Raw genomic sequence first — 16,652 nt, 5'->3', positions numbered from 1 at the left:
TTATTCTTCATTTATGTCGAGCAACCACATAAATATAAACGACGAGAGGATTTCGCGGAGCGCGCTTACGATTACTTCGTATTACTTCGTATGTCATCTAATAGACGATGAATACGATCGCGCGCTGCTTTAGATGGCTGCAGGTGCCTTCAAAGGAGAAAAGGAGGCTTCCCAAGCATCCAAGGACGCGCACACAACTACCGCACGTTCTGGGAGTTCGGAGTCCTGTTTACACGCGTTCGCAAATACAGCCACAGGTATCGGAGCCAAGCGAAGCGAAGAATTGATAAATTAGTTATTCCGTCAGTCGGCCACCGCTGTTTCCTCCGTAGCCGTGCGTTTCATCCTGAGCTTTCGAATAATCATGTCCGTTTATATCGTGTGCAAAGCTTTCCCGATATTCGTTCGCGGCCTCTAAAAGTTGCTCGCAGTCTACAAATTGCTTTCTAGACAGATGGACGCATCTTTTCGTGTAATCTAACAAAAATTTCAATTAATTAAAGTTATATATATATATATATATATATATATATATAAAACATAAATTATATTATATCGATTATTAATTGAAAAATATTAATTACGCGATTATCAATTTATCGAAAATGTTTTAACATACAAGTAAAATGACACGAAACATCATTATTTGGAGAGTTTCTCTTTCTTTCTTTGTCTCATAGAGAGAGAGAGAAGCTCCAAGAAACTTCAATTTAACCATTTCAGACGAAACAGAATCTGCATACGGGGGAGCAACAGTGGAGACAACGTTGGCGGTCGATAACACGTCGCTGCACCTCGAGCCGTGACGAGGCTGCGACATCGGGATTGTGATTAGGGGCTGGTCGGCAAACAATGCCTAATTACATAATTATTGTGCCGCGGGCCGTAATTAAGACACATTACTCTGCTCGCTTGGTAATTCATTACGCTTAATGCCTTCCCTGCCTCCGCCGTTTCATCGCGGATGACAGTCGCGACGGTTCTGCTAAATACCGTTACCGTGAAATATCACCGGCCGTTGCTAGTAGTTTACGACGATCGCGATCGAGATGCAGTTCCGAGATCGCTTCTAATTCGCATCAAGCATTCGCATTCATCATCAAATTAGAACTTTGATTTTCCGCAAACCTATCGCGCTGTGTAAAATTGGATTTTACCATGAATTAGAAACTTGCAAATGTGCGATACCTGTTCGAATATTTAATTAAAAGTGCAGTTTTTTTTTTTTAAATATAAAACTAAGAGAATCTTGATATAAATGAAAATAAAAGGTAAGGGTACAAAGAGATTCGGACGATAAATCACACAATGATTTCTAAAAACGATGCATAGACAACACACGCTGCGTGGATCAGAGCGGCTTACATCGCCGCGTGTAATTGTATGGAAATAAAAAGCAGTTCTTATCGCGAGGCGTATCTTTGCCCCGCGGAAGAGGGAGGAGGAAGTGACTCCTTTGTGGGTGGATGAAGAATGGGAAGGTGGAGAAAAGGGGGCGCGAGGGATTTATGCCTCGGCTAACATTACTCTTAACCGTAGCTTATTATGGAAATTTCCTTAAATTGTGGGTTGGAGAACAATGCAAACAGAAAACGGATAATTATTGGACTGTAAATTGTGGCAAGGCACCACGACGCGTCATCATACGAATGCCCGAGAAGAGTCAACAGTCGATAATCAAGTCGCAAATATTTCAGCGAGAAACAAATAAAATAGGGTAGACACGCCGCGGGAACGTTTGATGTTGCCACAATTAATGTGAATCGATTCGATTATCATTCCAGAATATATATTTCAGAAAAAACAGTAAGAGAGAGTCTGTCGATATGAGTTTACGATCTCATTTTACGATTTAAATGATATACAACTCATTTTCCTACAATTACGTTTGACATTATACGTTATCAGTTTTATTCCAACTTTTACGATGAAAGAATACTTGTGACAAGGTACCTTTAGCTTTACAGAACTATTCTGTATTTGAATAGTACAATGAGACAAGTCGAGATGACATCATAAAAAGTAATGTCATTATGGCGTTATAATAAAATATGTTAACGAGATTTTTTTTTTTTTTTTTAAATGAAGAAAAATAAATTATTTATGTATAGCTTTTACATAATATTAAATTGTTATAGTTTTCCGGGAAATATGCATTGGCAATTGTTTAATTTTCCTGACTGAACTAGATATATCTTGTGCCGTTACAGCGGCTGGTTTGTTTAATCAGCAGGTGCGAGCGAAGGTTCTGGAAGGAAGCAAACAGTAGCCGCTATTAATTGAAGGAGCATCTGCAGGACGATACGCGATTAGAGTTACAAGCGCCGCGGCAAATATTGTCTTTTCTAATCTGATAGTGCCGGCGCACTATCTTGGAATTAGCGTGGGCGAGGAATCGAATTCTTAGAGAGTTAATTGGATCCTTCTCGGGGATTTGGCGCGAAGATTCCGCGCGCACGAAGACAAACGCGGGGACAGCCGTAACCCTTCCTTCCTTCCTTCCTTCCTGTTTAACTAAGCTGCACAATGGATACACTCCATGGTATGCTCTCACTATAACTAATAGTATCTTAACAATACGAGACTAGGAAACAAGTTTCTGGGTCCGTTGAGATAGTTCGTCGTCTTATTGTAGTATTTAATATTAAAGAAACATGAGCGTAAGAAAAAAAAAAAACTAGATACTCGCGCTTAAGAAATTTGTATCTCCCCCGTTGAAAAAAAATTTCAAAGGAAGTGGGCCAAGATTTTATCTCGTCTCATTCTACGACGAAAAGTGCGATGTTTTTTTATTCGATAAAAAAAAAAAAAAAGTGCATAAGCGATTTGACTTGACACTACAATAAACGAGAAAGGAATAAACATTCACCCCCTCCCCCTGCGAACAGAGATAATGTCGCAAACAGACCTGAAAGCACCGGCGAGACAAATGAGCGGGATTTGAACAAAAAGGAAGAACAGAGGGAAGTGACGTGTGCGAGTGGCGAAAACACCCCCGCGCGTCGATCGATTCAATTAAATTATTCGTATCCATCGTGCCTCTCTCCGGACCACCCCCGCACGCGTCCCCACCAATCCCGTCGTTGGTCAGGGTAACAAACCGAGGCAATTAACAATCAATCACAGGTGTCTCTCGCGTCATTGAAATGACGTCAAACATTGTATTTGTGTAATTGTCCATTTATTCCAGTCTCTCGGCTGTCACCTGACAAATTGCGAGCCTCCAGTTCGCCCCTCCGCGCAACCACCCTCCTCGAGCCCTTCCCTCCCCTCCCTACCCCACCCCGCCCCTTCTGCATGACGAGCACGCGGTGCCCGTCGCGATGCCGCGCGCGATGCCGCATTTTCCTGTCAATCGCGAACGAATTGTCGCCGGTTATATTAATTAGCGGCCGCCCTCCGGGAATCGTTACGTACTGGATAATTGCGATCGTCGAGTTCGATCGACGTTAACATCCTTCCAAGCTAGCGCTCGCGTATTAACTGCATTTCTGCGTTAACGAAAGAAGGGAAGTTGATCAGAAATCGATCGCGGAGATAAAGTCTTTTTTTTAAATCCACGTGAAAAGCGGAGGAGGAGGAGGATGGCTAAGGTTTATGTCTATGTCTTGTCACGTCGAGCTCCTCCCTCTCTTTGAGTACTTAAAAAAATTCTTACGAGATAATATGCACTTAACGGATGGAAAGTCGTTCGAGGAGAGGTGATTCTCGTCTCTCAACCTCGAGAAACGATGCGGATGAAACGCGAGAAATCGGAATGGTCGGTGTAACGCGAGTCAGAATACGCGTTTGATTGAGACGTCACTCAAACGTGTATGTTGACTGATAGCTCCATTAACACGCTGACGCGCACTATCTCTATGTTTGCCGGCCCGCGTTCATGTCCCGAGTACGATATCAAACTCGCGGCGCGAAATTTCCAAATATTTTATATTACTACCTTTATTATTTCATATCGCAACACTTTCTGTATCATGATAACGCCAAGCAAACCGACGTCATATCACAGCGGTATTAAAAAATTTTAACCTTTGGAAGAATCCAATTAATAACACAAATAATGTATAAGCTACAATGTTCTATCGTAATATTTTCACGGAGGAATCCCCTCACGGGCACAAGCCGCGGCAAGTGTTGGCAAAGATAGCGATAAAATAATTCGTAATATACTTGGCCCGAAAGGGTCGACGACGACGACGACGACAGCTATGACGACGATGACAACGACGACCACATCTAAACGGAATAACCGACAGATATCTCGTAATCGGCAACATAACCGGGGAAAAGTTCGGCGACAGTTTCCTGACGAGTGTATCCGTCGTCGTGCTCGATCCATTAGTGTAATTGCAATTTATTTAGTAATTACTTTAATTAGTGAGCACCCACCCGTGCTTCAAGAGGTTCGTTGGAGTTGCATCAACGGGGGACGGAGAGAAACAGAGGGGTGGGACACAGAGTGGAGCACGGCGGGTGGGGTGGGGAGGGGAGGGGGGCGAGCAGGGTAGCAGGGTAAGGTACTAACGGAATTAATTAATGAATTAGCCTTAAGGGATAAGGCGTGTAAAAACAAGCGGAGAATCGGGTTGAGGCGGCGCGCGGACGAGCGCCCGATTAAAATAAGTGGACTAAGTAAGCGAGTAACTAGCTAAGTGACGACTAAACTGCCGTCGCGCCGGCAGAAAGAAGAGCTAGAGGCGGATTCTCCGCGAGAATTAATGGCCTCCCTCGAAATCCTTTCTTATCCGAGTCGAGTTTTAATACAACCGGCCGGCCTGATGCAAATTAAACTACCTTCGGAAATCCTTTATCGCGCTGCCGCGCTTAAACGACACGCGCGCAAATATTCCGGACTCGAATTCGATCGAACGGCAAATCATCTTACACAGATCTTTTCCAATAATCGTTAGTTTCGAAAATATTTACGCGAGCTAGATTAAAATGAGACACTATGTATAAAATGATTGTGTTTTAGAAGAGTCCTGATAATATAATATATGCGAGGAGAATGTGAGATAAAAAAGTGGCCGTGTCGCCGAGCTCCATTCTTCTTTCTACAAAGAAGCCCAAAGAATGTTTCATCTAGAGAAATAATAAAATTTATACTTAATAATATAAGAAATTTTAACGCATTATAATGCTAAATTATATAATTTACTTTTGTATTTTCAATAAATTTCCGCTTACAATTAGTATACAAAATAACTTTTGTTCAACAATTAATAACTCGGTACTATCGAGGCTGTCAAGGCTGCCTCGACTGTTTTACATTCTCTCACCACAGTGAGAGAAAGCTCTCCTCCTGTTGTATTTTTTCTATAAACCTGGCTCTAGCTACAAATCAGTTTCACGTGACTCGCGTGGTCAGAGCGGCGACACACTCGTGCGAAAATAATGCCACTAATGAAGAAAAATCGTCCAGGTGTGATAACGCGGTGCCTTCGTATCCGCTAATGTGCTACACGATGTGCTACAACTACCCGCGCAATTAAGCGAAACATGTCGTCGGGACGTTGGAAAAAAAAAAAACAAACCAACGGACACACACGTTGTCATTAGAGAATCTTTTTCACAGCTAAGCATAACTAGTAGATGTAATGTAGAAAACAAAAATATATATGCGTGATGATTTTACATTAAACTAATAGAGATGTAAAGCAAGATAAGCGAATTAATTATGAAGCAACGATGCGTGAGGATTTTTCCAAATTGCCAGAGCTATCGAGTAAGGTGGCCGAACGAACGAACGTTCGATCCTTTTTAACTTCCTTTCGGCGACTGATCTAACTCGGGTAACAAGTGCACAAAGTGATCGCGTTGACCTGATTTTCCGCGAGATTAATCCGTGATTCACTTTCGAAACCGTTCCAGTCTCTCCCAACCCGGGGCTTTATTTTTCCGCCCCCTTTTATCGCATCGGCGTACGCGGCGATCCGCACAACGAGAGAGAGAGAGAGAAAGAAAGAGGGATGGATAGTCGACGCGACCGAAGGATCTCCGGGATCCTTCGAATTGGGAGGGAATCGGGAGATTGTGAAATTTTCATTCGAGCTGCCAGCAACGCCGGAATGTCGCCGCTGACCGCTCGCTGGGAATTCACTCTTGCTCCCGCCGCCTAATAACTCGGGTAGAAGAGAGGGATGCTTCCGCAGATACGACTGTAACAAGGGATAATTGAATCAGAAGGACAAACGGCTTTGCATAGGGATATTTTCTCGGTGGATTTTCAGCCGACCAAAAATATTTTACAATTCTGCGGAACATTGATCGCAAGGTAGTGTAATGGCTTTTTTTTGTCTGATTAATCTTTCCAGATTCTTTCCAAACAATCGTTGCAATCGCATGTTACGTTCTCTCGTACAAAAAAAAAAAGAAAAAAAAAGTTAAAGATACGGCACTTAATTAATACGCGGGACGCACGTAAATTTTATTCCGTCGAGGGTCGAAGCGCAAAAACGAAACGCGGGAGAGTGCAATTAATTAATTATTCCCTTATTACGCTACACCAGGACGCGCGGGGATTGGGGGAGGGGAACGAGACTGCACAGTCGTCTCATTTCTGACTACCTAGCGAAAATTTCACTAAAGTGCTGCTCATGTGGAAATGACATAATTCGCGTGCGGCAAGGGCAATTGGCAGTAATTAAAGTGCGGTAGAGAGAGAAAGAAGAGAGAGAGAGAGAGAGAGAGAGAGAGAGAGAGGCAAAGAGGCGGAGAAAGAGAGAGACAGCGAGAGAGAGAGAGAGAGAGAGAGAGAAGGAAGGCCGGAGGGCAGCGGGGCATGAATGAAATTAAGGTGGGTAGCGAAGATGACCGTTTACATGGGTCCACGTCTGCTCGACTCGCTCTCTGTGCCGCGACAATAAAACGAATTTGCATACGGGACAACTCGCCCCCGGATGAATGTGTCCCGTGTCTGCCTCTCGAGCGGAACATTTTCCTCGGACGGACGGACGAACGGACGGGGAGTCATCGGCGCTCTCGAAAAGGCCGAATTGCCGCGTATTAAGAATTTATTAGTCGACTTTCTCCCCCGAATCACAAGTACCGCGACAACAGTCACGGCCACGTAAAACAAATTTTACAAACGAACGATCAAGAAAGTTATTAATCCGTAGAATATTCCTCCTACGATACGCGCTTGTGCTATATATATATATACGTGATATTCTCGCGAATATATAGAAAAATTATTTCCCTTTTTCCTTCTAATATTCAATTTGCAAAAAGCAAACTCTCTTATGTATCGACATTTAATATAATCAGGATATAATCAAGATAGAACTGCATTTCGCAATTTAAAATATAAATAAAATAGACAAGACTGTGTGAAGCATTAACAAGAAAACGCGTGGCAAAGTGAAGCTGCGCCGCAGCATTTTTGCGGCGAGCTCTCGCTTGGTGTGCGCGCTCGTCCCCGCTCGCTCGCGCTATATAACGTATTTGTGAGAGATCCGCCGCGCTGATGGACATATAATGCGACGTGTGATTGTAGGCCCGCCAATCGCGGCCGATTGTGCCCCTGAAGGCCCGCTAACTATCTCAAACTAGCCCCATTCAAGCCTCGCGACCTCTCTCTATCCGCATCTATCCGTCTATATCCATCTCTGTAGAGCCCGCCACCTCAGCTACTCTACCCCTTTCGCTTTCCCAACCCTCGATCCCTTCCTCACCCCGCCGCCCATTTCCCCGCTTCAAAGCGAGCGAGCGAGCGGGTCTAAGCGCGTCGTGTCTCCGCTAGGTTCTTCCGCATTACATGTGTATACGCGCACGCGTGTGTATTTTATATATATATATATATATATATATATATATATATATATATATATAATATAAGCCACGTAGAACGTATATGGAAATTCCGAATCTATCAGCTGCCCAGACGAATGCAAATGGTGCATGAAACGCGCTTAATAAAGCCTGTACGCAACTTGCGAATCGCAATTTTCTTTAGGACGTGCTGCCCGTCACGATCACGCTTCGTGTGAAAAATTTCTGGCTTTCGTACGAGAACGACGCGATTCATCGGAATATTAAATAAATGCATCATTTAGCGGCGGCTTTTCAACGAATTCGTGTCTTGAATATAACAAATACGAGAGACTTTATCTCCCTCCCTCCTCCCCACTGGCACTTTTCTCGTCTGATTATTCCTTTTAAGCATTTTATAGATGGCTTTTTGTATAATTTCTAATATTTAATTTGTTATATGTTGGCAAAATTTTAAAAAATTATTACTTTTCGCAGATTTATACTTTAATGAAGCTTACCGATGAATCAAGAAAAAGTAATGAATAATTACAATCAGGAACATTTTATTGTTTCTATTTTTTTCTTTCTGTATAAAATATTTCTAAAAAATATACATACATATATATAATAAATTGTATTATCTATTGCAATACGTGTATACTGAGATATAAAAAATATGTTCATTTTATATATATGTTTTCTTCTTCTACAATTTAATATAAACAAGTTAAAAGTTTACATTAAATTTATATTAATATTTATTTTAAATTATTCAAAATTAAAGCTTTTAATTTTAACGGAATCGGAGATTTATTTTATACATTCTTATATATATTTATATAAATGTACATACATTCCTACTTAATTTTTATATAAATGCGATGAAGCATAAAAACGGCCATTATCAAACTATAGGAAAAATTTAAAAATTTGCGCGATTGTCCTAGTTTAGTATATTTATCGATTTATCATGATGATTTATTCGCCTCTTCTTTTTGCGGAAAAATATTAGGAAGGGATTTTCGGCGGATGACCGATAATAAATTCGTTGATATTGGTATAGGCGAATCTGTCGGTATTGACATACACAACTCGTTTATATCATTTTGATATTTCTGTCGAGGTAGCCATCTGTAAATCAAAAGTTATATTTCTTTCGGTTGTAATAAACAATTGCCAGATAAGTCGATTATACCTATGAATCACTGGAGAGAGCAGATTCTTGTCGATCGATGAGGGATCCATTGCACCTGTTATCCAGGTGACTAACCCGCCTATCACTAGTACTACCAAGGTGCCAACAGGGGCAACCCAGTGGTAAGACAACCGATATAATGGAAACACATTGTCTTCGCTGAATAACATGCGCAGATCGATAGAGATGATACGAGACAGAAAAATCAAGAATGTTAATCGAGATAAGAATATAATCAAATTTTTTTTATACCTTTCTTGCATAAAGGCAAGTAAATTGAAAAAGATCATGAACATAAGAGCGACTCACCTTATTAACTGGGATTTATTTACGAAGACATAGTCATTATCTCCGGTGCAAGAGGGAACTGGAAGTTTGTGTGGCACCACGAGACCAGAACCGATAGCCGCATTTGCTCCAAAACTAACCCATCCAGACATCATAAATCCTGCAATGGCACCAATAAAGGCCCCCTACACAAAACGCGATAAAACTTGTAAAAGAAAAAAAAATTTATCCAAGAATTAATCAGATCTCATTTCGTACCTTGGAGTTTGCCCACGGAAATAAGATTCCCAGAGTGAAAACACCGAAAGAAGTCCCAGCAGCGATAGCAGCCAAACTGTTGGTCACCTAAATTGTGATTGAAAATTACGATGACGTTTTTAAAATAGATAGCAGGTAGTCAATAATAAAATCTCGACACTCACAGATAAAACTCCCCCTAGTTTCTCGATCAGGAAAAGGAAGCTTAATGCCAGTAGACCGAAGAAGACAATAAGGATTTTCACGAAAATAGTGGCACAACGATCGCTAAGTTTCATTTTAAAACAACCCATAACAAAGTCTTCTAGAATCACAACGGACGTCGAGTTGAAGCCTACCGATAAGGAACTGCGGCAAAAAAGGATAGTTCTAATATTTCTTTCTCGACGGATTAATAACTAAAATATTAACATCAATAATACATAAATAATTTCATCGTATTAATGTTTTTTTTTTTTTAAGACGAATTTATTTCCTGCGATTATTCGAATTTGCTGATTTAATCTACGATCGAAGAAAAATCAATTATATCTTATCATTGCATTAATTATATTAATTCGATCGTCGATACCTCAGTGCTGCGCCAAAAACTCCGGAAATGAAAAGGCCAGGTATTCCATGTAGGTCACCTGCAATCTCCATGACATAAGCCGGCAGCAATTGATCGTCGGCCGTAATTAAGCGAGAAACTCTTGGATCACATTTCGGTGGCGACCACCAGGCAAGGAGGACTAATCCGCACCAACAGCATATTGAAATAAACACCATTACGCTGATGGTGAATATCGCGATGGATCTGCAACCGCAATATGCGAAAATTCGCAAAATAAATTGGCTTCAAAGAGACAGAAGGACGAGCGCAATATGCAAAAATTTATTTTATATATTTCACTATTTAAAATGACTGAGAAGTAAATTAAAACTCACAATTGCGATTTCTTCTTAGTTTCTAATGATTTATATCGTTGCACCATAGTTTGATTGACGGCAATGTACGCGGTGCAGTATAACCAAGAACCAATCAGCACCGTCCAAACAGTATGCCTTGTATAGGGTGACGGATCAAAGCTACAATGCAGAGTAACGAAAATGAAATTTTACGCAATATCCACACAACATAATCCAATTATGCTTTTTGCATTTTTACTTTAGAAATTCGATACGTTTGGCTATAACGGCCTTATTCCAAATCTCAGACATTCCTCCCATCTGATAGGTGCCTAGAGCAGTGACTGAGATAGCTGCCGCTATCATCACCCCGACTTGCAACGCGTCTGTCCAAACCACAGCTCGAATACCACCCTAATAAAAATCATAGAATGAAATATAAAACAAGATATGTTATTTATAGAGAAAGGAAAATTGAAAATTCTGCCGATCTAACAGTGTATCGCCCAAGATATTCGTTTAATCTAACACGTTTTATCGATCTGCCTTGTCTTGTCACGACAAATACAGTACTATAATTAAGAAATTGAATCACATATATGGTTATATAATTTCTTTATCTCTCAACGAAGAGCGAGTTTCCCGCGCGGCGTTATATTCCTGAAGAATATAATAATGACGAATGCTTTTCAAGCGTTCGCAATTATACAACAGTCTACACGGGCTCGCGCATGTGCACGGGGCGTATAATAAACAAATTTGTAAAGAGCCACTCAACCACGATAAATTCTCATTAATACGAGATTCAACAAATTGCTCGGATAATTACAGGCGCGCGATCCCGCGATTAATCACTTCCGCGCCGGCTTTGTGATCCGCTGCTACGATAACATCCGCTCGACGTTCTCCGCGCCATTGTTTCCCCGCGCCATTGTCGGGCTTTCAGTTTCCATAAACATTTCCAGTACTAAGGCTCTCGCGTGAGATTCTTCACTGCGGCATTGTCCACTGAAAATTGTTTCCTACGGTAGACCGTGTCCGAGGAACTCCAGCTATCCCGCGGGAATTCGGTGAAACGGGCCTCCCCCCGGAAAATTAGCTTAGTTTCCGTCCGCTTTCATCACTCCCGTACACACTGTTCTTATTAACGTTTACGTACAATCTTCGATATGACTTACTGTGCGATGTTTCATGCAATCTTGACCCGTCAATTTTTTTTCTCTTTGAATACGAGGCAAGCGAGAGAATTATATTAATTATCGAAACCGATCAAAATAAAAATTACGCGCGACATGAAATCGTAACTTACCAAGACGGTATAAAAAACACAGACCAAGCATACAATGGTTCCGACCACGTATATATTGATACCGCTGACTAAAATAAATCATAAAAATTTTAATGAAAATAAATAATAAATCTTTAACATATAAATATTACGCCAATAAAATACCTTGATTTAATGCCAGCGCGGGGACGTAGATTACGATCGATTGATAAAGAACCTGCAATCGATTGGCTTTTTAAAACAATTACGAAAGCATTATGACGCCTTGATATATATTGTTGATCTCCGACTTACCGCATCAAAAACGAAAATCAAAGAAATGAGGATCCGCACGCTCCGATCGAATCGGATTTCCAAGTACTAAAAGAAGAATATTCACTATGAAAATTGGCAGATTAGTCTGTTTACGAGCAATGTATTAGCAATGTATACTGGCAAAATCAAGCTTTAAAAAAAAAGGTAAATAAATGTGTTAAACGGAACGAACCTCATAAACAGAGTTAAGTTGCAAGGTGGTAAAGACAGGAAGGTACACGATGGCGACCACGATACCGGAAAAGAAAATCGAGATGATCGTGATCCAGTATTGCGTGCCGAAGTTGTAAATCTCTGTTGGAGTACCCAGGATCGTCACGCCTGATATGAAGCTATAGTTACGATCGGAATAGATTAAAAATATCCTGCATGATTATTCAATCAATGATTCTCGAACCCAATAAACAATGTCAACGAATTATGTCAATTTTTATCTAAACCATTAATCGCTCTATAATATATATATATATATATATATATATATATATATATATATATATATATATATATTACTCAAAAAAGACTTTTGCGCTGGTAGTATAAAAAATATACTGACGTATAGCGCAAATGTTGCAAAAGTCCTTTTTGAGTAAAAACACAGAAACTTTAGCTGATCTTCTGCTTTCCGATATTAATCAATTCTTAATTTTTCGATTCAAATGTTTCAAGTCATTCACGTCTTTTTCCCTTTTTTTTTTTTTTAATCATTTTAAATCTTGCATAATATCGAAGCGCTCACCTGGCAACGAGAGAGGCGGTCACCGGAAAGAGTCCTAAGCTTCTTCCTCCGAGCAGGTAGCCTCTTGTGTCCGACTTTTGCGCACTTCTGAAGTGCCATAAGCCAGCTATGGCAGACACGAAGAGCATAAGTGCGAACACCAACCAATCGATCCAATGGAAGTATCCTCTTTCCGATGCAGCTACCATTTTTTGCTGAAATCAGAGAACTAAACCTATTTAGTCTCTATTCAAAAAATGATATTTTTTACTTATTAAGTCATAAAACATGTCGAAATTACAGATACAATTTCGTTTATAATTGACTATGTTTATTCACATATCTAATCATTTTATTTTATTTTTTTTTTTTTTTTTTTTTATATAGTCAATTACACATTTATATATCAATTTTTTAATTTTTTGTATAGTCATCAGTATGTTGATACAAAAAAGAAACAGCTCTATTAATTTTATTCGTTACAAAAGCATCATTATATTGGGATGTAGTAAGATAAATTATCTTTTGTGCTACAGACAATTTTTTAATTACTAACATAATGATCGTAATTGATCGTAACACATTATACAATGACTAATACACAGTCGGCAATATGTATGAAATTTAATCAATTGTCAACTGCGACTGCATGTAATAATAGAGGGTTTCCTCAACACAAATGTCGATTATTTCTGTTCAATTTCAATGTATACTAGTAAAAAAAAACTGTCTCTAACGAACGATCTTTTTTGGATCAGCATATAAATGATGAGTCATATCTCGACGCACTGATATTTTTAATTCACTAGTCCTTCGACAGGGACTATTGATTAGCATATCGCCAGTTCTATTTTATTTAGTTTTTATTATCTCATTAATCGCATTTTCGTTGTTTGTTCGATAATTTCGCGTAACAATGTAGACAATAAAAATGTAGCAAGGATTTTATTATGATTCGCGTCACATTGCGGAGAGTATCAATTAGCCACAAAGGATATCGCGGCCACATTGTTTAAGTCCCGTTAGCGCTTCCTTGTTTGAAACCACTGACCTATGACTTCTTCGTACGTGCTAGTAATTTTGTCTCGTTAACGCTGAATGACAATCGTGACAGAGCGCTCTCTAAGTTACACAGTTCACAATGCCTTGAAATCTCATCTCACATTAACGAGCCACGAAGTGGCATTATAAAGAGATAACGATTTAATCAAAAGAAGATAAACAGATCTAATCAAACTGGCGGCTTTTTCTTCATATTTTATGGCATTTTGGATACTGTCGCGCGATTAATCAAAGGGCAATAAAATTATTGCGCTGAAACATCAACGATGCGCGATAAGATTTGACGGTTAACGGATGTTTCTACGAACTCACATGGGATTCTGCTGTTCAAAGTTCTGTTATTTTGTGATCAATCGCCAGGGTCAATTGCTGAGTCGCGAACGCTAACAAGCGAAAAGTAGTCCGCTCGTAAGCCGATCACGGGACCGCATCGGGATCGCTTGCCGAAACGCTTACAATTAGCAGGATTTACACGTCGTCGCTAATTAACTAATATTCGAAAAACGACTCGGTGCACATATTCGATTGCATATGATGATGCATCAGAAATCTTTCGAGAAAGTGTGCTTGCATCTTGTTAACAAATGTTCAAATTGTATTTAATTGATGACAGATATATATACTTTTTTTTATGAGTGCAGTATCGTCTTGAGGATTTGAATATCTTGATAAAGCCAGTCATTCGGTCGGCTTATTTTTTTTTGACGTATTATCGAATATGTATAAAGCCTGCCTGACACGTGCCTATCAATGTTAATAGTCTGGAATTCGATGAATAGCTCGGAAGTAAGATAGAAAATTATCGCTCAAAATTTACATTAAGCACATCGCAATTCCGGAATTTTCAACTTTCTTTCGATCAATGAGTTCAATCCTCTTATGTACATATAGAAAATTTATTTATGTACGTGGACAGAATAATTAAATGCATCAGCAGCAGATAATGATCATTACCGACTGTTATAATTTACGAGCGAAGATGGTCGACGGACGATATACGTATTACTTATCATTATAAATAGTCGTTCTTTATAATTAGTACGCTTAATACATAAGTCCATACATTCGATTCAAGACATGTAGCTAAGTACGAAAATATTTAGAATATAACAATAACAGCACGACGTAGACGACGAATTAATCAACCATCGGTAAGAGCTGCAATAAAAGGAAGAATAAATCAATTTATTCTTCCTTTTTTCCCATCTCATTTTCCACTGTAATTTTTATCTCTTTACGCAAGCATAATTGAAGTTTTTTTTTTAAATCATTGCTTGTAGATAAAGAGGTAGATAAAAAAAACTATTTTTTTTTTTCACACAACGCGATCGCGCATCATAAAATAGAGGTTTTATATTTATCTCAAATACACGTCTAAAGAGCGGTTTCTAAAATTTAATACACCTATTTTTACCCAAGGTTTATGTATAAAAAGAATGTGTGTATGCAATTTTGCCAATGTATACGTTTAACAAATTAAACATTACAAGATACTCACTGTTATAATCTGAATATCGATAATCAGTCATGCATCGTGTGCTTTAGAGAGAACTGGCGAATAAAAACTTTCCAAATCATACCCAACCGGTTTAAGAAAAACAGAAAAAAATTGCATCTGCATTAATATTCAGCAGCAAATACCACATCGTGTCCAATACGTTACAAAAAAATCTCGAAAAGGAATGTCTCTTAAAGTTGTCTTTTCCTCCTTTTCAACCTGCATTCTCCCCAATTAAAAATAATTAATAATTTGTTAAAATTATGTCAAGGATTTTTCTTAATAAATATTTCTTAATAAATAACCTTAAACAACTAACCTAAAATTATTTTATTTCAGTCTCAAGTGTTAGTTTTATATTTTGTCACATCATCGTATAATGATCATCATTATAGATTCTTTACAAAATATTGTTCTTTATAAAATGTATAGTAAATAATGTACTCTTTGTTTTCAAGCAATTGTAACATACCTTTTATATTCTCTCTGCTATTGTATTCCTTACTTTTTTCTTCAAATTCTATATTTAATTTTAACAATTTTATTTCATTTAATTTATCATCATTGTAATTACCGTCATTAGGAAAGTTTGGATTATTAGCTTATCAAAAAAATTATAGAAAGAAATGCGAAACTATTGAAATTATTCGCCGACTTTGATAATGAAATATTTATTGTACACGCGAGAAATTTCTATTAAGGAATTTGTAATCGTTGGAATTTCTATGATAAATATGGCGCGAAAGTTATCATGTGCGCGATGACGTCAGGTGGAAAAAATTTCAGTGTTTCTCAATGATGGTAACATATGTTTTCCATCATATTCGCTTTTTTCGCGCAACACACGTGTATGTTACCACCGGCTATCATTCGCGAATAGACGTAAGCGCGAAGATACGTTCGCGATGGACGACAACGATCGACTGAGTGCAGCTCGACAGCGATGATTACAACCGTGAGGCAATCGTGAGCGAATACATTCGTTAAAAGGAAGTCTGTATTGATAAATTATAGCCAACACAGTTGCAGCGCGCGGCGATTTAAGCGTATCACGGTCAAAACTGATAGAATTTCATTGCTACAATCTTAGAATTTGAATTCTGTTTTGCAGAAGAGCGGTTTCGAATCACTTTAATGTAAGAAAATCTATTGACATAATAAAAAGTGACAACCTCAGCAAATAATGATTATGAATAATTTTTTTTTGCGTAATAACGCGAATAACGCGTAAATAACGCTGTGATATATGTACGCTGTATATAACTTTTGACGGCAACTTTTTTAAAGATTATTACCAGGATAATGTTATTTTTCGCGTTAGTTTTTTCTCCAAGAATTAAATTAATATATATTAATATATATATATATATATATATATATATATATATAT

The 16,652-nt window shown here is 38.7% G+C and overlaps 2 protein-coding genes across 4 annotated transcripts in view; one reads left to right on the top strand and one right to left on the bottom strand.

The window, feature by feature from the left end:
• Positions 1-16,652, top strand: part of LOC126854359 (DNA N6-methyl adenine demethylase-like) — a 180,726-nt gene that overhangs the window by 88,242 nt on the left and 75,832 nt on the right. The gene's annotated exons all lie outside the window — the stretch shown is intronic.
• On the bottom strand, positions 8,538-16,170 carry LOC126854368 (sodium-coupled monocarboxylate transporter 1-like). 3 transcript variants are annotated; one of them, XM_050600989.1, is made up of 14 exons: positions 15,735-16,170; positions 12,724-12,917; positions 12,157-12,316; positions 11,964-12,029; positions 11,835-11,886; positions 11,691-11,758; positions 10,641-10,795; positions 10,421-10,561; positions 10,065-10,289; positions 9,658-9,841; positions 9,494-9,580; positions 9,257-9,420; positions 8,948-9,106; positions 8,538-8,883 (listed from the first exon to the last, which is right to left on the bottom strand). In XM_050600989.1, the coding sequence occupies exons 2-14, from the start codon at positions 12,909-12,911 to the stop codon at positions 8,721-8,723; spliced, it is 1,812 nt and encodes a 603-aa protein (XP_050456946.1). In that variant the 5' UTR covers positions 12,912-12,917; positions 15,735-16,170; the 3' UTR covers positions 8,538-8,720. The 3 variants fall into 3 exon arrangements, with proteins under 3 accessions (XP_050456946.1, XP_050456948.1, XP_050456947.1); XM_050600991.1 differs by lacking the exon at positions 15,735-16,170 and adding an exon at positions 15,263-15,285; XM_050600990.1 differs by lacking the exon at positions 15,735-16,170 and adding an exon at positions 13,754-13,904.

This window comes from Cataglyphis hispanica, chromosome 14 (genome assembly GCF_021464435.1).
Source record: "Cataglyphis hispanica isolate Lineage 1 chromosome 14, ULB_Chis1_1.0, whole genome shotgun sequence".
Taxonomy (NCBI): Eukaryota; Metazoa; Arthropoda; class Insecta; order Hymenoptera; family Formicidae; genus Cataglyphis; species Cataglyphis hispanica.
The sequence above is the reverse complement of the archived record's forward strand: the minus strand, read 5'-3'. Positions and strand labels throughout refer to the sequence as shown.